Genomic DNA, 25,143 nt, shown 5'->3' on the forward strand with positions numbered 1-25,143 from the left:
GCTATTCTGGTGATGACAACTGACCATGGAAAAGGAAAAAAACAATCATTTTATAAATATACAGAATTGTTCCTCCCATAGCAAAGCCCTGAGGGATTTACAAGGAGAAAGGCAGAGAGTCTGGAATCTGTACAGGTTGTACACTTGTTTCAGTGTCCAGTGGAGAACAATTTCCAAAGATTAGGTTTTGTTTGGATGGTGATAAAGCCTAGGATGTGATACTGCTTCCATCACTCTATCATCCCTTTCTGTGAAATATGGGAATTAGAGTATTTTAATGCCTGTCCACAATGATTATTTGAAGATGCTCATGCAGATCACACTAAGTGTCCTTCCTATGGCTTACTCATCCATACCACTGGACTTTTCAGCTGGCATGTACAAGAACTACAACAGCTAGTCACTATAAGGGCACTTGAAAAGCTTCCTTGGCCGGTTCAGGCTTTGGACCTAGGGATAGGGCTATCACAAGCCTTCAAATGGCTCACAGCTACTCAGTCCATTACAAAAATTCAGCCTCAGTCCTTTATGTATTAACCAAACCCATAGGACTAGCAGGGATTTTGATTCCCCTTTGCTATATGTGTTGATTCAGAGACACTTTCATATCTACACAGGGTAGAAGCTGTTTACTTGCACATGTTGACAATAGAAAGAAGGAGCTGTGGAGGGATTTATTTACAGGGTTAGGGCATTGCAATGGGATCTTTCAATAGCTGTATGTCTTTTGTCTGTCTCTCTGGATTTGATCATTAAACACTTTTTAAATGGTCAGCTACAAAGTAAATAGATTTATTGCACTTGAAGAAGCCTCTCTTCTCAACTGACACATTATTGAAACTACTCTAATAATTGTGAGAGGAATCAAAAATACTACTGTTAAAAGGCCATGGCTTTTCATTGATCTGAATGTTCCTCTTCTGACGACTTTGGCAGCATTAAGGAGCCTTAAAGTGGGAGTAAATTATAGTGGTACGTTTTAGTTTAAACATGAGTTTAAAGGTGATTTTAAGCCAACTGTTTGTAAAGGTGACTTTAATTGAATTGGGAATTATGCCCAGAGCAAACACATTACCTATTTGGCAGTGACTAGTAATGCCTTAACAATTGAGTGTTCTAAACAGACGGTAACTAATTACTAAGTTATTTAAGTACCTTCAGATACAGCAGTAGCATGTTTAGAAATGTGCTTTGATACGATTTGAGTCTGCTAACAAGAAAGAAGACAGTAAAAGAGCTTTGCAGAGGTATTCTGATGGATAGCTTGTTGGCTGTGGGATTGCGATACTTGGGGATGCTTTTCATAGAATGGTAGGGATTGGAAGGGACTTTAGAGATCATCTAGTCCAACCCCTCTGCAGAAGCAGGGTCACCTAGATCGAGTCGCATAGGAACATGTCCAGGTGGGTCTTGAAGACCTCCAAGGAAGGAGACTCCACAACCCCTCTGGGCAGCCTGGGCCAGGGCTCCCTCACCTGAACAGTGAAAGAGTTTTTTTCTTATGTTTAAGTGGAACTTTTTGTCTTCCAGCTTCATCCTATTACCCCTTATCCTGTGGCTAGATACTATAGAAAAAAGGGATGTCCCAATCTCCTGACATCTCCACCCTTTAGATATTGATAAATGTTAATAAGATCTCCCCTCAGTTTCCCTTTCCTCAGACTAAACAGCCCCAGTTCCTGCAGCCTTTCCTCATATGAAAGATGTTCCAGTCCCCTGATTATATTGGTGGCCCTGTGCTGGACTCTCTCCAGCACTTCCCTGTTCCTCTTGAGCTGAGGAGCCCAGAACTGGACACAGGACTCCAGATGAGACCCCACCAGGGCAGAGTAGAGGGGGAGAAGAACCTCCCTTGACCTGCTGGCCAAACTCTTTTTGATGCATCCCAGGATGCCATTGACCTTCTTGGCCATGAGGGCACATTGCTGGCTCATGTTCAGTTTATTATCAATCAGGACTCCCAGGTCTCTCTCTCTGCAGAGCTGCTCCACAGCAGTTTGATCCCCAGCCTGTCCTGGTGCAGGGGGTTGTTCCTTCCCAGCTGCAGGACTCTGCACTTGTCCTTGTTGAACCTCAGGAGGTTCCTCTCTGCCCACTCTCAAGCCTGTTGAGATCCCACTGAATGGCAGCACAGCCTCTGGGGAATCAGGCAGTCCTCCCAGTTTGGTGTCACCAGGGAACTTGCTGAGGGTACACTCTGTCCCCTCATCCAGGTCGTTGATGAAGATGTTGAACAAGACTGGTCCCAGAACCCATCCCTGTGGAACTCCACTGGCACAGGCCTCCAACTCAATTCTGTCCCCATCAATTCTTGGGTTGAGATACTTTCTTCATAGCGAGGTAGTGGGAAGCCTTTTACTGGAAATATTTGAAACTGTAAAAAGTATAAAAAACTGGGGAATATACAGTACAGAGCAAAGTAGTCAGGATTGAACTGTATTGTCTTAGTAATTTCTAGACCTTGACTTTTCATGTCTGAACTTCGTAGGATTACACACATTTTTTGCAACCCTTACATCTTGTCTCCAGAAATGACTTCTAGAGCCCATATGTCCAAGCAAGGTTATATTCTGACTGTTCTTGATAGAGTGTAAATAAACCTATTTGTTCCTGTGCTTGAGCTACTGTGCTCTGATTGACTTCCCTGTGCAGCTCAAGGTTTTTTGTGCAGTGATCCTGGTAAAAAAGGCACATCTTTGCTTTGTCACTGGTCTGGTTTGCAGTCATACCGCACCACAATCATGGCTGGTTCTGTCAAATATCATCCAGAGTTTGTTCTATAGGGACCAGAGAATGCAGAAGGCAATGTACCTCTGTTCTCTGTGGGCTTTACTATGAGTTAAGGTATGCCAGAACTATATTATCTCAGTAACGGTGATCTGAATGTGTCTACTGGAGTAGCACCACTGTGCTACATGAAATCCTTTTTTTAACTTGATTCACCTTGAATGGATTTTTTTATCTGCAGAATTTGAACTAACTTGCAGGTTGTGGGGTTTTTTTTCTTACTTGCCAAGGAAACAGAAACCAGGAAATAGAAACTTGGCAATATCTTTCCCATAAAAGTTTCCTTCCTTGCTCACCATGCTGGTAAATATTTGTGCATATTTGAGAAACACTGACATTAATGAAGCCTCGCTTATGCTCATCCAAATTATAGGGTCCACAGTAACTCTGTGTAGAATGTGCCAAAAGGCATAGGTGGAAAATCACTGCAGAAATTCCTCAGTTGTTTGACTCTGTGGGCCAGGGAAACATCATGGGAACTGCAGTGTAAGCCCTGGAAGAGCCCATTACGGACAGATAAAAGAACCTCATGACTACTTGAGGATTCACGGAGAGCATTTTTGCTGTAAAGGATGGATAAGAGTGATTGTCAGAGTGCTTAGAGGACATTCACAACTTTTATTATTTTAGAAGGGTTTTTTTTAAATGTTATAGCCATAGTGTAGCTTCTTTGCATAGGACTGGTACTCTGCCAGGGAGCTGAACTGCAAAACATTTTTGTTAGTTAGCCAGATTTGGTTTTCAGAGGTTATCTTTCTTCTCTAACCTCATCTCTATTCAAGTCAAAAGGCTAGGACAGTTGTTGTGGTGTTAGCAGTATTTCAAGATGAGACAAAATGGCCAAGAAGTCCTCAGAAGGTCGGTAATAGAGTGCTAGGCTTGAAGGTTTCAGATAATCCTCATAACACAGAGATTCATAACTGGATATCTGTGAGGATGGTCGGCTCACTGGCCTACTCCTGGTCCATTTGTCAATTCATGGCATCCCATATTTTGGTTACAAGACACAGAGATATGCCTATGACTGAAGAAGATTAAGCCAAATAGGGCCACATTTACTTTCATACTGCAACAAGATGACCTTTATCTTGCCCTCAAGGGCAGTGACTGCTGCTTGAGGAAACCTTTGAGCAGCCAGGAGGCCCTAGAGCCATCTCTCAGTCATCAGGGACAACAGCTGTGAGGCCATACAATCCTCTGCCAGAGACAAGCTTCCCAGGGTTATACAGTTAGGACAAGTCACATCTTATGTATCAAGGGAGCCCTGATGTGCTCCTACATGGAGATAGACCTTTGTTTAGAAAGGAGAGGTCTGGAACAGGCTGAGTAACAGCAGGCTGGGACTATGCAGCTTGGATACCTTGACTGTTATCAAAAGGACTTTGCAAGAGAGCAGTGACTGCTCCCTTTCCATGGCTTCTTGACATTCGTTCTTTGGTTTCTTTGCAGCCTCTTTACACCTGAGGGGATTCTAATTGAGGACTAATCACCACAAGATTCACAGCCCCTTTTTCTCTGGAAGGCTCTCCAAGCTGTGTTTCTTTGTTTGTAGGCCATGTCCCAGACCTCCACCACCATGACCCCCACCATCCCTGCCACGACAGAGGCCTACACGCGGACTCAGTACTGTAAGTGGCCCTGTGAGTGCCCGAAGGCTCCACCTCGGTGCTCGATCGGCGTCAGCCTGGTCACAGATGGCTGCGACTGCTGCAAGACCTGTGCCAAGCAGCGTGGAGAAAGTTGCACTGAGGCTGACACCTGTGACTTCCACAGGGGCTTGTACTGTGACTACAGTGGAGACAGACCTAGGTACGAAATAGGAGTATGTGCACGTAAGTGATGTACATATATTTTTGACTTAGTTATACGTGGGCAGCTCCTCTCGCTCTGAGTAATGGTTGAGATTTATCTCGTTAAATACCTGGCTTCTTCATTCATCATCTTCTATTTCTAGCTTCATTCTCAGGGCAGCAGTCTGGACGAGAAATGACACCTGAATTCTTGCTCCTTGAGTTGGTTGTGACCAAGAGCAAGGAGCAACTAGCATTTGAAGGTCTTCAGATTTGCAAGCAGATGATTCTGCGTTCCTCATAACAGGAGGAAGTATACTTGTGGGGTAGAGATAAATCATAGAATCACACAATCTTAAGGGTTGGAAGGGACCTTGAAAGATAATCCAGTCCAACTCCCCTGCCAGAGCAGGACCACCTGGTATAGGTCACACAGGAACCTATCCAGGTGGGTTTTGAATGTCCTCAGAAGAGGGGACTCTGCAACGCATCTGGGCAGCCTGTTCCAGTGCTCCATCACCTTGTATTTCTTTGGAACCTCTTGTGTTCCAGTTTATACCCACTGCCCTTTGTCCTGTCATTGGGCATCACTGAGAACAGCCTGGCTCCATCCTCCTGACACCCACCCTTTACATATTTTTAAATATTAATGAGGTCACCCCTCAGTCTCCTCCAAGCTGAAGAGCCTCATGAAGGAAAGATAGGTATAATACTGGCTTTAAAGACAAGCAATATGGGCATGAAAACCATAGCATTGGCTTATTCTCAATAGGCTAGCCCTAGAAAGGATAGCACATGGTATCATGTCAAGAAAGTCAGTGATGGGTCATCTAACAAAGCTTCTCAGTGAAAAATTGAGGCCTGAGCCTAATCTTACAACAGTTTCAGTCATGTTTCTGCCATGAAATAAAAGGATTTCTTCCTGCCTGTCATAACAAACTCTTGGTGGGATGATTCATGTGACTAGAATGTTTTACTCAGTAACAGGTAGTCTTTTGTGTGTCAAGAATATATTCTGCAATCTAGAACATAGAGGGAATCTGATCTACTCACAAATCATTACCCTGAAAATGATAAAAAGGGAAAGAAATATGGATACAACCCCATAACTGGTCAGGATACTGACTGTTTAGCAAGTTAGAACACATTGGTTATTTCTTTAGATTCATAAACAAGAAAAAGCCATTTACAGGAAGGGTCTTCTAGGCTGCAATAAAATTATAGACAAGCTACTAATATAAAATTTAAAGGCTGAAAGAAAGCCTGGAGGAGGCTTGATGGTGAGATGAATAGATAGAAAAACTGAACAACAGAAAGATAAAAGATTACAAACAATGGGCTTCAATAAATTTAGAAAATCAGCAGAAGAAGACAAGTCTAAGGAGTAAAGAGGTTCAGAGTAGCTGGTAGTTCCTCACAGAAATGATACTAGGGGTTCCTGTTCCTTGGTAGAAGAAGGACAGGAAGTTTAGTAAGAAATGGACTCGACTTTGCATTAGATTAGCCTCAAAAACCAAGCAAAAGTGCTGTTTGACCGTATTTTTGTAGGATATGGGCAAAATAACCAGAAGAGAAGGTACGTGCAAGGAGCTGTAAGTTTAAACAGTGATTTTCAAGATTAGAAAAGATCCAAGGTTAAGAAAAGAGGATATGAGATCATTCAAATGTATTGTCTGGAGTGTGTGTAGAGCATTCATGGGAGGTCTGTAAGAAGAGGTTATATAAACATCTGTCAAGAATGACATCGTTACAGCTGGCCCTGCTTTGGGAGAGGAAAACAAGCTGGATGTTGCCTCAAAGCTACTTCAGCTTTCCTAGGCCTCTTTAAAGACCTTCACTTGGCTTCTTGCTTATTTATTTAAATGTTTGTTTTCTTAGTTGGATATTTTGGAGGTTTTTGTAGTTTTGTCATACATCACAGGCATTGAGTGTGTTTGTGGCAATAGGACTGCAATGTAGAGAGACTGATGCCCAGCTTCCCTGGTGAGGTCTGGAAGGTATCCTGATCTGCACTTTCACTTCTGCCATGACAATATATCCCTGATTATGTGACATTTACAGTTATATGGTGAGGGGTAGGGCATTGTGATATGCATAGCTGTGGGGCATGAGAAGTAAGTCTTTCCATGGTTAGGAAATGAAGCATCTTGTATCTGGCTGCTGTAGAAAGCCATGGTCTTCCCTTTGCTTTCAGCATCCAGGTAGACGCATATAACAGAAGCTGCTGACACGTTCTTTCCTGTGCACTGGGTCATGTCTAGGCTGCATCACTCCCCTCTGAGTACACCAGCTACTGCCTTGAGCACAGGGTGAATGAAGGCAGGAGCAGGGTCCCGGGCTGGGTGTCAAGGACTAACTGCTGTGAGAAATGGGCTTTGCAGCTGGATGCCAAAAGCTAAGTCTAGAGAATCTAATGCATACAGGACTTCAGAAACAAAACTGCTTGTGGAAAATAAAGATCTTGAAAGAGGCAGGAACTTGTGTTGGGAAAGGTTTGAAACTGTGGGAAAGGTTTGAAACCATTCAAGTTGAAACTGTGGGAAATCCACGTCATATCTGGAACTGGCTTTCTAAGGTGTATCCCAGGATGTGGTCACTTGCACATCACGTAGAAGCATGCTGAGAGACACTACAGCTCTTCTTTTGTTGCTGGCTTTTTTCTGCATCCCAGCAGAGAAGGCAGGGTCCTGAGCACATACCCAAGTGGGGAGGCTGGCATTGTGCATGTGAGGCCAGGGATATGCTCCCAAATTGCCTAATTTACATGCAGACTCATCAAAGTTCTGTATCAAGTCATTCAATAGCTCCTTTTTCTGTGTTTGGGGATGTTCTCATGATGAACTTCTTATTGTATGAGACCTACAGGAGCCTGAGTTAGCAGAGTCCAGGAGGGATATGCTGGTACCAAAACACTGGGAAATAGAGCATTCTTTTACACTGTCACCATCCATGAGCACACCTAGAAGTTTAAGCAAATTCTCAGCTCTGCCTCCAGCATTGAATGATGTCTCTTAAATACAAAGGAAATTTTAAATTGAAAGATTATACTTTTCGATGCAAACTCTGAGCTTCAAATTCCAACAACTCCCTTTTTTTGTGTGTGTGCAGAAGAAAGGATTTTCATTTGACATTTTCATTCAGCCCATTCTAAAAATAGGAAGCCTTTGCAGAACTTTAATCCAACATTTCAATTCGTGTTGGCCCTGAAGCAGTCACATGGCAGGTCCATTTCCAACCAGAGTTACAACTTCAGCAACCCGATGGCTTCGTGTGCACTGCCTCCGTGTGACCAAACGATAAACTGAAGTTCAGTTTATTATTATTAACCTTTTGAATCAGTGGGATTTCTGTTGATAGGCATTCAAAAAGCTTGATTATTTCTTTCAGTGATTTTAAAATATTCATCAAGTACTAACTTTCACAGGTTTATGTGTTATTTCATTTTCCAAAACACCACAGTTGTGTTCTGTGATAAACTGGATGGGATCTAGTTGCCTAAATATAGGAATTCAGTGGCATTTTAGGGGCTTCTTTGCTACCATGTCTGGCTTCCCCCGTCTACTTCAGAAGGTATGGGTGTTGTGATGATCTGAGTCATCTTTGCAGGTCTGTACCCTTCTCCTACATCCCTGGAAACCTTAAATTTCACTCAATATCTGTTTTAATCACTTTGATTTCTCCTACTGATAATAACTTTTACCAGTATGCCACAACATAGTTTTTTAAGTGACCATTCACGGATAACACTTGCTTTATTTTCTAACTTCTTTTTACCATCAAGCATTGAAAGATTCTCTGCTTTTTCTTTTGCTGTGATTCAGAATGAAAGCAATTTCCTAGACTCTGTGATCACATTTGGCTCAGCATCACGCTGAAAACATCTCTCTGCAGCACTACCGTGTCTTCACATTGGCTCTATTAGTCCAGGGAGAAGCTTGGTAAAGAAACACATCAGCCCTGTGTGTTGCCAGCATTGTTTCAATGGTACTCTCTATGTCTTTCTCTCTTTTTCTTTCCTTTCAGAGATTGTTGGTGTAGGATGTGTCCTCAATGGAGTCAGGTATAACAATGGAGACACATTTCAGCCCAACTGCAAATACAACTGCACGTGCATTAATGGGGCTGTGGGCTGTATTCCCATGTGCACAAACTCACGTCCTCCCCTCGTCTGGTGCCCAAACCCAAAGCTGATTAAGATGGCAGGGAAGTGCTGCGAGCAGTGGATTTGTGATGACTCCAAGAAAATCAGGAAGACATCTCCACGCCACATCTCCTCTGCAGGTATGTCAGGAGTGAAGCAGACTTCTTTGTCACAGGGCAACTGCAGTCAGAGGCTACAACCAAAGGGTCAGCTTGTACTGCCAGACCTTGGCAGGCATCTGTGTGATTGCTGCACAGAGACTCCTATACAACATATGGTGAAGGACAGGATGTGCAAACACCAGTGGTGTGCCTGAGCTGCTTAGCAGTAATAGGAGATCTATCAAACAGACTTGTGTGACAAAGACCCCTTTGAAGCACACATGTGCTGGCATTTTGAAGATGTCACAAGTCCTTTTTTCTTCACTTTTTGTTTACAGATTGTGCTCAATTTCATTTGGGACACAGGCTTTCTGTCTGGGTTATATTGATTATTTAAGATCAAGTCCAATCATTAACTTCACACTACCAAGCCCACCACTAAACCATGTCCCTCAGCACCTCATCTACATAGCTTTTAAGTACCTCCAGGAATCGTAACTCCACTATCTCCCAGGGCAGCCTGTGCCAGTGTCTAGCAACTTCTCAGTAAAAAAGTTCTTTTTAAATATCCAACCTAAATCTACCCTGGTGCAAGTCAAGGTTATTTCTTCTTGTCCAAATTAAAAACATCTACTATGGAAATTTGTTTGTGTCCCAAAATGGGCATAGCACTGCTTTCTTTGCCTCATTTTTTCTCTTATAAAGAGAACTCTTATAGAAGTGCATCCAGCATTTATTACATTTGATATAATACTGAGCAAGCTTAATGCAGCAGAGTTTTTAACAGGCTTTTGCCTGCGGATTGTTCTGTGAGTTGTAAATTGGTGGAGACTTTGGCTGAGGCTGTGAAGGAACCTGACCTGGTGGTGTTGGCTGCTTTCAAAACAGAGCCCACCCATTCTTCAAGTGGCTGCTGAGCTCCCTGAGAGCTATTCAAGCTGCTCTTCCTCTCAGTGAAAGGCTGTGGCTGCTTCCCAAGCCCCTCAGCCATCCCGCAAAGGCTGCTGACCACTTTCTGCTACAGGGAATCAACTGAATGGGCTCAGAAATAAACCTTCATGGTGAGATCAGATCTCATCCCTTTTCTGCATTGCCTGGCAGAGGCTTCTGTAATTAAGTGTTTGTGTTGTGGCAGCACCTGGGGGTCCCAGACAAGGACCCCTTTGTGTGAGGCTTCCAAGGGAAATAAAGAAACAAGCCGTGGCCCCAGGCACACGCAGCACTGGAGGGTCTGACACAAGTAGGTCAGCAGCAAAGGGGGTGGGGTGAGGAGGCTCACAAGAATGCTGAGGGACTTTGCTGTGATTGAATTATTTGGGTTAGTGGCCTGAATGTGTAATGAGCTGGGGAGAGGGTGTTTAGCATAGAAAGCTTCCCCGGCTGAATAATGTGTCTGGTTAATCTGGTCTCTGCAGCATATGAAGGAGAGGATGAAGCCTGGCAGAAGAACTGCATTGTTCACACCTCACCCTGGAGTCCTTGCTCAAAGACCTGTGGGCTAGGCATCTCCACCAGGATCTCCAACGACAATGGCCAGTGCCGGCTCCTGAAGGAAAGCCGCCTGTGCAACCTGCGGCCCTGCGAGGTGGATATAACCACACACATCAAGGTGGGGACCGCTGATTCCTGCATCCCTCAAGCTTTGCCTGGACATGGGCTTAGCCTTGATTTGGCAGCATCCAGGCTGCATTTCTACACGGGCTTACTGTGCTGCAAAGAGGTCAAAATCACGTCTGCCCTGTGCTTGCATGTGTTGGTATGAAAAACCTTCCCCCGGGAGCCTTAGTGAAAAGGTCCTTAGAAGGAACGGCAAGCCAAGCCTGATGTCAGACAGTCCTGTGGCTCAACTACTGCAAAAGCAACAGTGCACTGCTGGTCACAGCTACGAGCTCCACTTTGCAAGTATCCTACTTGCAGCTTTTGGATTCTCATGTCTCAATGTGTAAATCTCTCACATTCTCTAGATCAGGGCTGTAAAATGCTTCCTAATGATTTCAACATCAGGAAAGTGGTTTATACATCCTCCCTGAGTCAGTAACAAATACTAACCTGTCTTTTTTTGTTCTTCTCTGATTTAGCCTGGGAAGAAGTGCTTGGCTGTCTACAGGGCAAATGAACCAATGAACTACACCATCTCAGGATGTGTGAGCAAAAGTCCATACAGACCCAAATACTGCGGCGTCTGCACAGACAACAGGTGCTGCACACCCTACAAGTCCAAGACTATAGAAGTCAGATTCCAGTGCCCAGATGGATCTGAGTTTTCCTGGAAAATCATGTGGATCAATGCCTGTTTTTGCAATCTGAACTGCAAGAACCCCAATGACATCTTTGCTGACTTGGCTCATTACCACGATTACTCTGAAATCGCTAATTAAATTGTCTGAATACTGGAACTGACCCATTGCTCTGATTTTACAGAGGTTTTAAAATAAAAGGAGAATCTTCATCTACTGCCAATGTACAATTTGTTTTCTCCTGAGTTAGGATGCTAAATCTCTTATTTTGCCACATTACTTTTGGAGAGGTGTTGAGCAAGCAGAATTTTCAACTGTAACAGACCTCCATCCACTAACAGAAGCCAGAAATTCTTCTGTGGACAGATGCCAGGCCTTAAATCAGTCCTATTAGCATTGCTGTTTATTAAGGCCAGCAGTTTAAGTGCCCAGATGAGAGTACACTAGTACAATAGCAGAAGTATAGCTATCAGTAGCTCAGACATGAGATTCGGACATCGTTACTGTCATTTTTTGGATAATATGGTCTGGGCTGGAAAAGGAGCATTGGTGTATATGTTTTATTTTCATCACTAGACTTTGGTCTTTGATGCTGCTGAACCTCAGAACTAGACTCTAGTCCCTGTGACACTGAGATCACTATTAGAACTACCCTCTGTTCTGTTCTCAGTCAAATCCAACGCCATAGTGAAGTTCACGGGAAAATGATTTTGCTGAAATCTCTGTGTGATGAGTCCATCTCTCACCACACTAGACTGGGTCAGAGAACCATTGTGCCCTGCTCTTCTTGGACTCACCTCTCTCTCTTGAAGTATCTTTTGCCAGGAATATTTCCATACTTTTTCTATCTTCTGTCTTGAACAGCCTGAGTGTCCTGATTCTAGAATCATAGAATGGTCAGTATTGAAAGGAACATCGAGATATCATCCTCTAGAGCAGATTTACCTCAATTAGGTTGCACAAGAGCATATCCAGACAGGCTTTGAAAACCTCCAGAGGAGGCAATTCTACACCCTCCCTGGGCAGCCTGTTCCTTGTGGTCAAGAAAAACTTCCTGTGTTCCAGCTTGTTCCTATTACCTCCGCTAGACTCTCTCCAGAATTTCTCTATCACTCTTGAACTAGGAAGCCCAGAACTGGACACAGGACTCCAGATGAGGCCTCACCAGGGCAGAGTAGAGGAAGAGAAGAATCTCCCTTGACCTGCTGCCCACACTCTTCTTGATGCATCCCAGGATGCCATTGGCCTTCTTGGACATGAGGGCATGTTGCTGGCTCATGGTTAGTTTATTCTCAACCAGCACTCCCAGGTCTCTCTCTGCAGAGCTGCTCTCCAGCACAGCCCCCAGCCTGTATTGGTGCATGGGGTTGTTCCTTCCCAGGTGCAGGACTCTGCACTTGTCCTTGTTGAACCTCATGAGGTTCCTCTCTGCCCAACTCTGTAGCCAGTCGAGATCCTGCTGAATGGTAGCACAGCCTCTGGTGAATCAGCCAGTCCTCCCAGCTTGGTGTCATCAGGTAGCTTGCTGAGGGTACACTCTGTCCCCTCATCCACGTTGTTGATGATGTTGAACAAGACTGGCCCCAGAACTGATCCCTGTGGAATTCCGCTGGCCACAGGCCTCCAACTCGATTCTGTGCCATTGATCACCACCCTCTGGGCTCTGTCATTCAGCCAGCTCTTGATCCACTTCACTCTCCACTCATCCAATCCACACTGCCTGAGCTTTCTGATGAGGATGTGATGAGAGACAGTGTCAAAAGCCTTGCTGAAGTCAAGGTGGATGACATTCATTGTTTTCCCCTCATTGAGCCAGCCAGGCATGGCATCAGAGAAGACTATCAAGTTGGTCAAGCAGGATTTTCCCTCTGGTAAACTCATGTTGACTTCTGATAATCATCTTTTCCTTCATGTACCTTGAGATGACATTCAGGATGAGTTGTTCCTTCACTTTTCCAGGGATGAAGGTGAGTCTGACCGGCCTATAGTTTCCCAGATCGTCCTTCTTGTCCTTTTTGAAGACTGGAGTGACATTGGCCTTTCTCCAGACCTCAAGCACCCCACCTGTTCTCCACAATCATTCAAAAATGATGGAGCTTGGCTTAACAATAACAATAGCCAGCTACCTCAGCACTCATGGGTGCATCCCATCAGGACCCATTAATTTGTGCATGTTTAACTTGCCTAGTAGATCCCTACCCCAATCCTCCTTACTAAGGTAAAGTTTTCCTTTCTCCAGACTTTATCTCCCAGAGACTGGCCACTCCAGAGCTCATATTTTCAGAATAGATCCTCTTACCCAGGGTTTATGTGTTTCTCCTAGACTAGCTCTCAGACGTAAAGAATGAACTGTAGAGAGTTAGATGAAAGACAAAGGACAATACGTCATGAGCCAATTTATTCATAGAGAAATGGTGTGGCCTGTGCCTGGGGACCATCATTTCCTCTTCCCTGTGGTACCACCAGCACACAGGTCCTACTTCCCACTACCACCTTGCCAGTGACACATACCTTCATTTTTCATGGCTGGGGTACAGGAAAGGAGTCACGTGGTAAATGAAGTGTTAGGCTTCCCATCAGTTCTGCGGATGAGTGGATGCAAAAGGAGAGGACAGCCCTTGGCATAGCTTCTGGTGCATTAATTGCAACGGGGTTGCTGCTTAAAGTAAACATAAAGCAAATATAAATTTTCTGCAGAAGTGGTTTCACATGCAAAAGTCAACTAAGAGAAGAAAAGCACTGTCATTACCTTTCCAGGCAATAAATTTATCATCACTGAAGGATGATGGAGCCAGTTTTTCCACCAGTAAATTGTTAGCGCAGCACCCATACACCGTGGTACATTCACTCTTGCTTCACTTGGGAGAATAGAAATGTGTACAGGGAACTGTGGTATCTGCTTCCAAAATCCTTTATGGAACACTAGAACTGCTGGGTGACACATGGGCTTGAGATTGGACCAGCATAGGACTGAAATGCAGACGATGCAACTGTTTTAGATCAATCACTTATTTTGCTTTAGTTTCAGTTGGCAAATTGTCTGTCTTCATCTTGATAACCCAGAGGAAGCTAGATTAGTTGCTGGGGGACAGAAACCTTTCTGGCTATGACAAATTAAAGCTTCCTGAGAGCAGGCTGAAAATAATGTAATTTCTATGTAAAGACATCTAGGAAAAATGGGGTATATTTTCAAAGACTCTTAACTTGAATGGCATCTTTGTCAGTGTACAAGGATTTGGCCCATAAAGCTTTCATAGAGCTAGGTCATTCCTTAATTCAAAGCTTTTATTGTTTCTTTGTTGAAGCTTCCATGAAGTCCCCACTGACAGAAAAGAAGGGTGATTCCTGCCTGCACATTCCAGTGCAGGTACAAAGTGCCTCTCCTGTTTGTTTCTGTGGTGATAAGAAGCCTGAGGACACTAGCAATACTATGTGTATGTATACACATCCATAAAACATTATATGCATGCATGTATGTAATGTGTATATCAAACCATACATGAGCATGTTCATGAGTATCTATGTGTATATTTACATATGCAGCCTGTGGTGCATAAAATGGAGTATACATGTAATGATTGTTTATATGTATTATCAAGTCCTTCTCTATCTTACATGTACACATCAGAAAACATGAGAACAGGATCAGAAGACATACCCAAAACTGTGGCACTTCCCAGGCTTGCTTTGCTTTGCAATTAGCTGGCTCTATCGCTACCACAATCAAGCACTGCAGTGGCTGAAACACACAGCTTTCATTGTCAGATAAAAAGAAGCTATTATAAGCTAAGGCATGACCAGCAGCTCCCTGTGCATTGGCTTTTAGTGAAGTGAGTGCCTGGAAACCACAGATCTCACCCAACACACCCGAGATGTTTCTGTTTCTAGCTGTTTTCCTCAGGGGACAAGGCATACGCAACCATTCTGTCCATTTGTTTGTCAGGCAGTCCCTGTGGGGGAAATACCAAAGTAAGCAGAAGAATAAAGATCTCAGAAGGTTTGTTATTCTTGAAATAGAAAATGAAATAAAATGACAGGACAAAGAAGAGGCCCATAACATTGTCCCTACCAAGCCCATAAACATCTGCCAGGCAATGGACATATCCAACACATGTGCAGTGGCCCAATCCCAAGTGATTACCACACTATTATAAAGGAGCTTTGGACACATTGGACACATATCTACAGGAAAATAAGCCTCATTACTTGTGTGACTTGTAACCAGTGATCTTGACTTACCATTTGTGGTGCATTAGAGAACCTTTGTTTTAACAGATGTTTATAAGAAGATGAGCTGTAGGACTATGGCAACAGCATTTAGATTCAGTTCCCTGCCTCTCTGCAAGGTTGGGCAAACCATGTATTTACAAGAGTACTTTTGTGGTTCCTGTTTAAATATATTGAGAATCTAGATCCTCAAAGGCTTTCACCAATTCAGCCCTGTGCTTCATGTTGCAATAGTTCTTCAGAGCCAGAACAAGGCCCTATTGCTCACAGACTCTGTTGAGAGTAAAAACTCCTCCCACAGGAACATCTGCACAGTGTCTCATACAACAGGTACAAGTCTCTCCTGGGATCCAAAGGCAGTACCATCAGCTAAGAAGGCAGCAATAAGTGTGTTGAAGAGATACCTGAATGGGAGTGGGTGCCTGACCCCTGTGGTGCTGCAGTCCAGGGAAAGACCTGAAAAAGGGTGGGAGTAGCAACTATACAATCCAGGCTAAGCTGAGACAGTTTGAGACGTCCTGCTTGTGACAATCATCCTGATGGCCTTGTAGGCTGAGACAAGTATAGAGGATGGGATCTGGAAAGTCAGATCATGCTAATACAAATGGCAAGACTCTTGCCATAGCTAGTGACCACGGCCACTATCCTGCTACCGGAGTTAGTACAGTAGCTCAAGCTGCCTTGTTTGGGAATCCCAGAAAGCAGGTTATCCACTCACAGAATCACCGAGTCTTAAGGTCTAGAAGGGACATAAAAAGATATCCAGTACAACCGCCTAGAGTAGATCACACAGGAACTCATCCAGGTGGGCTTGAATGTCTCCAGAGAAGGAGACTCCACAACCCATCTGGGCAGCCCCTTCCAGTGCTCCATCACCCTCACAGGGAAGAAATTCTTCCTTATATTTCTTTGGAAACTTTTATATTCCAGCTTATACCCCTTGCTCCTTCTATCATTGGACATCATTAAGAGCCTGGCTCCATCCTCCTGACACACTGAAGAAGTAAGCATGTAACTTACAGAAATACCTTTGTGTGGACATTGTCTGCAATTTAAATCCCCCATTTGAACCATTTCCATTTGCAGTTGGAAACAGGGTGCAATGCAGTTGCTTTACTTTTGACATGCACAGTAGGATTGTGCTGTAATACTCCAGGAGAACCACAATATTCAGAAACATCGTGTCACCTTGTAAATTAAACTGTGACATTTTATTTTCTTCTAGTTTTTTGAATGAGTTTTAAGACAAGCAGTTTACTAAACTGATGGAAACAGAGTGCTCTCTTTAACTATAGGCACATATCCATACACTTACCTCTTCAGACTGAGACTTTCCAATTTAAATAGTTCTACAGAGTTATTTCTGTGACCTTCCTATGCTGAAATATATAGAAAAATAATGGGAAAAGCAGATTGGTTTGGCAGTGTCAGTCCGAATTACCCCAGCTATGCAACACATTACCTTTTTTGTACAGCATCAAGATGAGGTTTTATAGGTGGTATGTTGCTGCTATGGTTTAAAGATATTAAATAACCCCATAAGTGGTAAATGATTAATGAACCTATGACTGACACCTCATTTAGAAGCTTAGCCAAGCAAAAGAAGGTGAAATATATTTGCCACTGACATTTCTTTTCCTTTTTCAACCTCCTCACCTGGCCGATGTCCAAATGAGCAGTTGCAATCTCTGACAAGGCTCTGTACTGGATGACACATAAAAATAGAGAGCCAGTAATTTGGCCAAAATAAAAAAAAAGATGCTCTGAGAACATTTCCTTCACTGTGACTATTTTGGCAGCTCGGGAAAGCCAAGTGTTCCCCAGTTCACATGTGTTTGTGGTTGGGTTTTTTTAACCCAGCACTCTTACTGGACTTGAGAGAGCTTGTCTGGAGTCTTTGAGCAAAGTGGAGTGTGTTACTCAACCTGTATAAGCCTGTCTGCATGTCAGCTCTCTTGAGGGGTTGCAGGAGTAGCTTGTTTATAGCTGCCATGTAGACAGAAATTGTTCAAGCAAGGTTACTGAAGACGTGGGGAAAAGCACTTAAATTAGAATCACAGAATTAAGGAATCATTATTTCACATCCCTGCAATTGCATATCCTCAGAGCTAATTCTAACATTTAAATCCAGGAAAAAAACACCTGCAGATTTTTCCCCTAAATTAAGTTTGACCTTCAACCTGCCTCAGTGGAAACTTGAACAATGTCAGTGGCCTCCAGGCCTGTACAGTGACAGGTCTGACAAAGCACCCTTTCCTTCAGTGTGCATATTTCTTTTTTTAGGAAGGGAAGTCCTCTATGTTTGTAATAATTTTCCAGCCAACTGTGCCTCTGGTGACAGCTTTCAGCAAAGCACAATTTGCTGCTTTCTCTACAGGCACCAGAAGTCTCACCTGGTCTCTGTGTCTTCTTCTTGTGCATGTGGCAGCTACCAAGCACATAATTTTGCATGAAGGGCTTCCTGGCTGCCCTCTCAGAGGGCAGAGTCTGGGAATTTGGACTAGAGTCTGGGAAATCCATAATTTCTTGAATACACTGCACTTTAAAATGAAATACTGACCCTGTGCTAGCCCCTACTTCTGTAAGATCTCACCTCCCCCAAGCATGGCAGAGAGGGAATCACCACAGCATCAAAGTCTAACATAAAGGATGGAATGCCCCCAGCATTGAAGTTTAACATGGGCAGTTGGTGGTAAAGAACTGGTTTGTTTTTCATTTGGTTACTAGTTATCTTTAAATATAAATGAAAATATATTGCAATAAGTCAATAAATTACAATTTCCCATCTGGAGATATGCAAGTGTAGGCCTGAGATAAGGTGAGGGAGTTTTGACCACATGCATCTCACCCACCTGCAAGGGGCTGGCTGGCACCTTTGCTTGGAGTAGGCTCGCCAAGCCCCACAGGCAGGTTACCTGCACCCTGTGCCAGGGCTACCTGTGCCTTACCTTCCTGCCCATCTCACTGCATGCAGGGCCCCCCACACACAAGGAGCTGAGGGCTGCAAAGTCCAGGCCAGGGGTAGGACCCAGTGCTGTCCTACTCCACACCCAGTGCTCCCATTCAGTAAACAGCCCTTCCCTCCCCCAGCCCCCCTCTGTGCACTGACCTTGGCCTGAATACCATAATCCACTTCAGCCATAAGCAATTGCAGAGAGTGGCAGGTCATCCAAGGACATTTTTTCCAGTTCTGCTGCAGGTCACATCTCAGCAGGGCGGTGGGAGAGAAGAGTTGGCTGCTATCACTTTTCCCAGCCCATGGACAATTCTGGAGATGCCCAGGGAGCCTGTATCCATTGTCTGATGGACACCCCAAAGGCACAAGTGCCAAAAATGTGCTGGGTATATGGAGTGGGGGGCTGCCTCTTTAATTACATCCAAAAAAACAACTCTCCACCAGTTCCCAGGAGCTACTGGGTGAGCAAATGATCCCCACCCAGACTTGCAGGGAACAGACATTGAACTGTGTGACAGTTGCAATCAGAAGCCTTTCTCTTCTTTTTTTTTTTTCTCTCCCCCCACCAGTGGGTCAGCAGCTGTGTTGTTTATAGAATGAATGGAGCCCTTAATGAAGCAATAGATAGAAACAGTGAGAGGCTGTGTCTGTCTGTAACAAAGGGCTGAGGGGGAAGGGCTGATCCTTTAAAATACCCTGACATCCTTCCCCTCAGTTATTTAAACGTGAGGCACAGCAGTGACCAACTATCAGCAGCAGGCCTATATTTGGCTCAGTAGAAACACTAAATCCACACACCAAAACAGCTGTTCACATACACAGACCAGGTGAGACTTTCAGTTTCAGGGAATACAAAACAATAGTGCAAAATAGTGCAAAGGGAAAAAAAAAGCAGACAGTATGTGGTAAGGGAGAGGATCCAGCTGTGAACAGCACTTGTGAAGCACTTCTCCATGTGTTGTGTTGGTAAAAACAACAGATCATGTTACCAGCACATTGAAGATTGTTACAGACACTCTGCCCAAGATGCAAATCCAGACAGCAAAAGGATTCCAGCACTGGAGAGAAAAAAAGAAGCAGCTTTCCCAGCAACTGTTTTCTCTCCACCTCTGTCCATCCATTGCTATACATGATATTAATCATAAACCCCCAAAATGCATCTAAGTTAAGGTTCCCAACTGTTTACTCTCTACAGACTTTTAAAAGGGAAAGCAGCATCCTTCAGCACAAAAGTCCTACTGCTATGATGACATGGTATTGGCACATCTTCTCCCCTTCCTTCTCTGCAAGGACGGGGAGGGAGAAAGCCCTCTTGAAGTTTAGTCAGATTTTTGTACAGTAAACATAGAGGCCCAGGACTCAAGATTTCAGCAATGACATCACCTCTGTCAGTGGCTTTGAAGAACACGACAGCAAAGATTGAGATACCATAACACAATCAGAAAGCTTCTTGGTTCCTGACAACCCATTCTCTCCTCTTCCACCCCCTATAACCCCTCCAAACACATTGTGGGGGCTAAACTGTTTATTCTCTGGAAACTTCCTCTCATCCCTTCTGAATTTCCTCTATGCCACAGGAACTCTGCACCATGCTGGCCCTTCATACTTTGAGAAAAATGTGAAATCCAGCTCATCTTCTCTGGTTTAATGACAGTACAGTATCCAGGCTAATTCTGTCTCCAACAATAATGTAGTACCCAGCTTTTGAAAGCTAGTGCAAGCCACGAGCATCTCTTTAGTTACAGCATAAGTTAAATACATCAGGAGACCCTCACTGCAGGGAAAAGGGAGCCATAATTCCTTATAAAAGGTAAGACAACACCACTCTCCCCTTTTTTTCCTGCTTTTCTGTACAGGTACACACTGTGCCTTGCCAAATGAACACTTTTTGTTGCAAAGCTGACATTTCTAGTGGTCCTAGCAACTCCTTGCTGCTCAGAAGTGCTCACAGTTGCCTTTGTGCTGCAAAAAGGCTTGGATGCATTTCCCCCCCTTTAAACAGAAATAAACTGCCTGGGCTTGACAGGCACACCATGGTGTCCTTGTGTTAAGAATGATTTGCCATTCCCAGAAAAGCTCAGCAAAGAACATAACTTGCCCTTCTTTTGTAAGATGAGCTGGCACAGGTTCCTCCTGTTTTCACTGGCACAGACTGTGGTTAACCAAATCAAGCCCTTTGCTACTATCAGTCCAGTTGCAAATGCTGAATCAGCACATCTACCAGAGCCTTAGATCAAAATTGTCCAATACTTGTTTTTGCCTTTTCTTAGTGTATTTCTCTGTATTTTGAGACACAGGAGGAAGAAGCAGTCCAAAACAATTCCAGCAAAGCCAAACTCATGTGTTCCTGAAAATCCCAGTATACTAAATGTCACTAGGTAAGAAAGAATACCTCATTGTCACTAAGGTCTCAATGTAGAAAAACATCAGCTTGGTGGCCAGGCTCTGTTGTCTCCTAGACATTCCCCACTGAACAACATCCATGCTCCCAGCCCCTCCTAACACATGGAAGGGACCCTCCAAACATGTAGGATTTTTCCATGTGGAGATCAGACACTGTTCACATTACAAAAAGTCCCAATCTTAAGGTGAAAAAGGACAACTATTTCAGCTTGAAGGACAAAACTATGTTGTCATTCTTTCCTGCACTTTTAGATTCCTCTCCCTCATGTGTTTGAGGCATCCTTTTAAAACTTATTTGTGAACACTTAGTCCTTACCCTTATGAAGTTAGATTCCTGCAAGAGGCCCAAAAAGAACAGCTTTTAGAAACTCAAATTGGCATCTGGTATTTCAGTCATGAGGCCCAAATATCTCCAGAGATTGGTGAGAACAATGTCAAACACAAATGAATTTACAGATAAAACATACAACAAGCACGGCATAATCTCCAGTGACTGTATGGGCCACAGATCAATGCAGTAGATAGTATTGTATCTAGGAAGACAACTTCAACCAGCAAATAAATAGTACTCTGGATAAAGAGTCATTTTTTAATATATATCTGTTAGAGCAAAATTATTCTTTAGTACTTTGAACAGCCCATAACAATACTTAAGTCTCTTGTGTTTTCTTAGTGTAAATAGTAGGCTGGAGTGAAGAAAAAAGTTCTGAGCACCAAAGAAGACAACAGCAGGGATGTAAGCAAAAGAGATTTCATTAACACAAAGGGATGCAAGATCATACTCTAAGATTACTGTATTGGTAAAACATTAAGACACCAGACACTGCAAAGTTACAAATTTATTTGTTTTGAAATAAATACAAATACTTCATTAAGAAACTTTTCTTGATAGACTTTACACAATAGCTTTATTCTTTCTGGAAATTGTCTGTTCTTCCCACAAACCATTATGGATATTCTACACAAGAGCCGAAGTTAGTCAATATAAAGTAACCTAGATTGAGCTCTTCTGAACAAGCAATCCCAAAGTATTAACATTTGCTATTTAACTGCTCAGCATTTGAGTTTTCTTGTTTGTGTGAGGACTGCAATGCAGCAGGTATGCACTGGAGCTCAGGAAGTCCTCTCCCACTACCTAGGGAAGGACAAACTGATGAACACCATCCAACTGTGAAAATCTGACTGGTGGAAAGGTATGAAGCCACTAGCATCAAAGGAAGTAACCCAAGGTATCTGAAGGCTACCTAAAGATGCAGAACCAGCCAATCATTCCATTTATGCAGCCATTAAACACTGTATTTCACAGATACGGTGTTGCTGCTCCATCACTTTGTGGAAAACACTTCTCAGCACCAGTGAGATCTGAGTTTCAAATCTAGTAATTAGTGTCAGTTGAATGTACAGTGTATCTAATCACATGCCATCCCACAGTTATTCATCTCTCCTGACAAAGAACAGCTGGATCTGGCTTCACTTACAGAATTCTCAATTTAATCACAATTGTGCTGGACACAAAAACTTGAGCTGCAAAGATAAGAAGCTGTCTGAAGGAAAAAAATCAATCTCTTTCTGCTTTGCTGGCATGTACAGCTACCCTACTTGTTACACCTACACCAGCTTCTGCGATATGACAAACCCTTCAGCCCAAGGGCCCAAACAGGAAATGTTACCTTGCTTATTAAATTTAAATCCTCTCCTCATCTGGCTAAGCAGGTTTTTGGGTCTAGGAAGGGGGGGAAAGGAAAGGAAGACTGGAACTAAATCTCAAAAAAAATGAAATAAAAAAAAAGGTAAAGATTTAGTTTGTCTCAAAGTCACATTAAATCTGCCTATTTTAGTAGCATATTATTGTACATCGGAAAACAGGCTTGAATACTAATGAATTAGAAGGCCTATAAATGCACGATACATTAACTTCTCTACCATTTGAAGTCAAGCTATATACAAAGAATTCAACTCCAGCTTCAACATGAGGCCATAAAACATTTGTTTCATTTCCTTTTTTAAAAGCCATTTATAATAGAGATTTTTTTTTCCTCCCCCTCTTTGAAACTCATCTCAAATTGCACCAGTTTACTTCAAGACAAGAAGAGATAAAGGGGCACGTAACATGATTTTAAAGGAGGATATTAAGCAAGTCTGGTTTGACTCTGAAGTGTTTACAACCACATCAGCTTTTGGCAAGTATCCTTTAGAATTTGGCATCCATTGAAGGAGGGCACAATAGCAGCAACTGTCTGAGTTACAAGAATAATGATAGAGCAAATGAGATGCTTCTTTTCTTTGGTCCCTGTCAGACCCTGGTGAACAGAGTTCATCCTACAGAATAGCTTGAGATTAATAGCAGTTACGTTTTTGTGATACACAGGGGGCATCCATTACTTTTTCACACTGTGACCAGTTTAAGCCTCTCACAGTCATCTAACAAGACACTTCCATGGACTTGGGGCTGGATTGTTCAGCGTTGCTTGCCGAGTTGGGCGTCAGCTCGATGCGCGTGTCTGTGTGGGAGCGGTTCCTGGCACCATCCCCGGTGTGGGACCTGCTCCTTGTTCCCTCCCCGGTGTGAGACCTGCTCCTCTGGCCTTCCCCGGTGTGAGACCTGCTCCTCTGGCCTTCCAAAGAGGTTACACTGGAGCCAGAAGCAGTGCGGGACCGCATCAGCCGGGTCATGCTGGCAGAGGGGACTGGAAGAAGAGTCTTGCATTAATGCTTGGCTTTCTGGGATTGGAAGGGAGCCCCTGCCTTCTTCTCCAGCCTTAACCACCCTGGGAGAACCCTTCAAGCTTTGATATATACTTTCCATGGTGCTTCACTTGCAGAAGTACCACTACTCCAGGTAGAGAGTTAAGGAGCCCAAACTACCAAGGCAAAATTGGTGGCCAGGAACAAGGGATTCATGACAGAGCTTTATGGCTTGTTGCTGTGGCTGCAAGAATCCAGAGGAAAACTAAAGAGCACCATCAGACCTGTTACTTTCAGATGTTTAACCTGTGCTGGCAGCCCAGGCTAGTAATGTATCTATGTAACAGCAGCTGCCAGAAGCACACACGGGAAGGACAAACAGCCACAAATCAAGAAAGTCTCTCAACTAAGGTAGTTTTAAATATTATGATTGTTACATGAATCATCCTGTGGTGCAATGAAGGGACACTATTACCAATATCCACCTTAAAAATAGCAAGATAAAGTAATGCAGATAGCTAATACATGTAAGTATCTACAAAGCTCTCTATTATTTAGGAAAATAACTTGGTCTGAATGTCTTTTGTCCAGACATCACAGATGGGTTTTTTTACCCCCTTTGCAAACACAATCCAACAGGGAAAAGGTCACCCATCAAGGATCAGAAGACCAAGTGCTTAGATATCCAACAAACTTTGGTAGCCATGTGAGCCATTCCATAAAACCAATACTTACTGTATCCCATTCCCTGAACAAAGTATTTGAAAGCTTCTGCAAGCTTGGCAGGCTGCAAAAGAAAGAGTATTATTGGATGCAGAACTCAACAAGTTAGCTACATTACAATGTTATAGACACCTTGCCTTAACAGGGACATCTTAAATATTCTTAATTCTCTAGGTGCTACTGACTGTCTGAATTTCATTTATATGAGAGAATTCCACCATCCCACTGTCTGTTCCACTGACCCATTATTTTAGCAAACACATATTGGAGAATGAGATTTCCAGAGAAGTGACTACAAGTGGTCTAAGCCTGGCCCAAACTCACCTGCCTCGGTAACAAAATACAATTTACAACAGAGAGGGTCAGTAACTGAGAGGTTCCTATGATCAGAGAACAAATTCAGCTAGTCAGATCTGACAGTTATGTTTACAGGGCAAAAAAGCTCAGCAGGAATATGCAAACACAATTGTCTATGACATTCTTGCAACAAAGCATTCATTTTTCTCTGCTGCTGACAGTGGCCAAAGAAGGCTCATCATCTGTTATTGCACATGTCATTATAGCCCATATTATTTTGCATAGTTCTGTCTGAATCGGTGCCAAGAATACACCCTATATAACTGAATCAATGCACATACTCCTGTGTGCCTTTAAAAAAGCCTTCCCCCTGCTCCACAGCCCTGTTAGAGCACACACTGCCTGTAGAAGGATTTCTCAGCTGCAGGAAATTACAAACTCATAGTTTTCCTTAAGTTTTTGAAAACTACATTATCCTGCTTAGAAATCTATTTAGATGTCAGAACCCACTCTAAAGGCAATTCACAGGTCAGAACTCTTAGAGAAGCAACACTAGAGCATAGGTAAGTTTTAACTTTCCCAGCCTGGTTTTACTAGCAGTGTTGGAATTTATGCCTAGATACATTTTCAGAAACTTCAGTTTCAGTCAAGCTGAGTCTGTGTGTTCAAGAACACAGTGTTGTTATTTCCTGCCTCCCACTTTCCTGATCTATACTATAAATAATCCAAATAAGAATGTTTTCCAAACACTAGTGCTCAAGCCTTAACCCATGTTAGCTCAGCAGACAGGCACAAA

The 25,143-nt window shown here is 43.3% G+C and overlaps 2 protein-coding genes across 4 annotated transcripts in view; one reads left to right on the forward strand and one right to left on the reverse strand.

Moving 5' to 3' along the window:
- Positions 1-11,215, forward strand: part of CCN4 (cellular communication network factor 4) — a 36,133-nt gene extending 24,918 nt beyond the window's left edge. Inside the window, exons 2-5 of one of the 2 annotated variants that reach the window (XM_061995351.1) lie at positions 4,340-4,619; positions 8,601-8,858; positions 10,235-10,428; positions 10,898-11,215. In XM_061995351.1, coding sequence (XP_061851335.1) covers positions 4,340-4,619; positions 8,601-8,858; positions 10,235-10,428; positions 10,898-11,197 — 1,032 coding nt within the window. In that variant the 3' untranslated portion in view covers positions 11,198-11,215. Of the gene's footprint in view, positions 1-4,339; positions 4,620-8,600; positions 8,859-10,234; positions 10,429-10,897 lie in introns of those variants that run through there. The other variant, XM_061995352.1, reaches the window with a different exon arrangement.
- Positions 11,216-21,466: 10,251 nt separating this feature from the next.
- NDRG1 (N-myc downstream regulated 1) overlaps positions 21,467-25,143 on the reverse strand; it is a 39,687-nt gene continuing 36,010 nt past the window's right edge. For both annotated transcript variants that reach the window (XM_061994510.1, XM_061994509.1), the window contains exons 15-16: positions 24,063-24,114; positions 21,467-23,329 (exon numbers count right to left, since the gene is read on the reverse strand). In XM_061994510.1, coding sequence (XP_061850494.1) covers positions 23,064-23,329; positions 24,063-24,114 — 318 coding nt within the window. In that variant the 3' untranslated portion in view covers positions 21,467-23,063. The remainder of the gene's footprint in view (positions 23,330-24,062; positions 24,115-25,143) is intronic.

Source organism: Colius striatus, chromosome 4 (genome assembly GCF_028858725.1).
Source record: "Colius striatus isolate bColStr4 chromosome 4, bColStr4.1.hap1, whole genome shotgun sequence".
Lineage (NCBI taxonomy): Eukaryota > Metazoa > Chordata > Aves > Coliiformes > Coliidae > Colius > Colius striatus.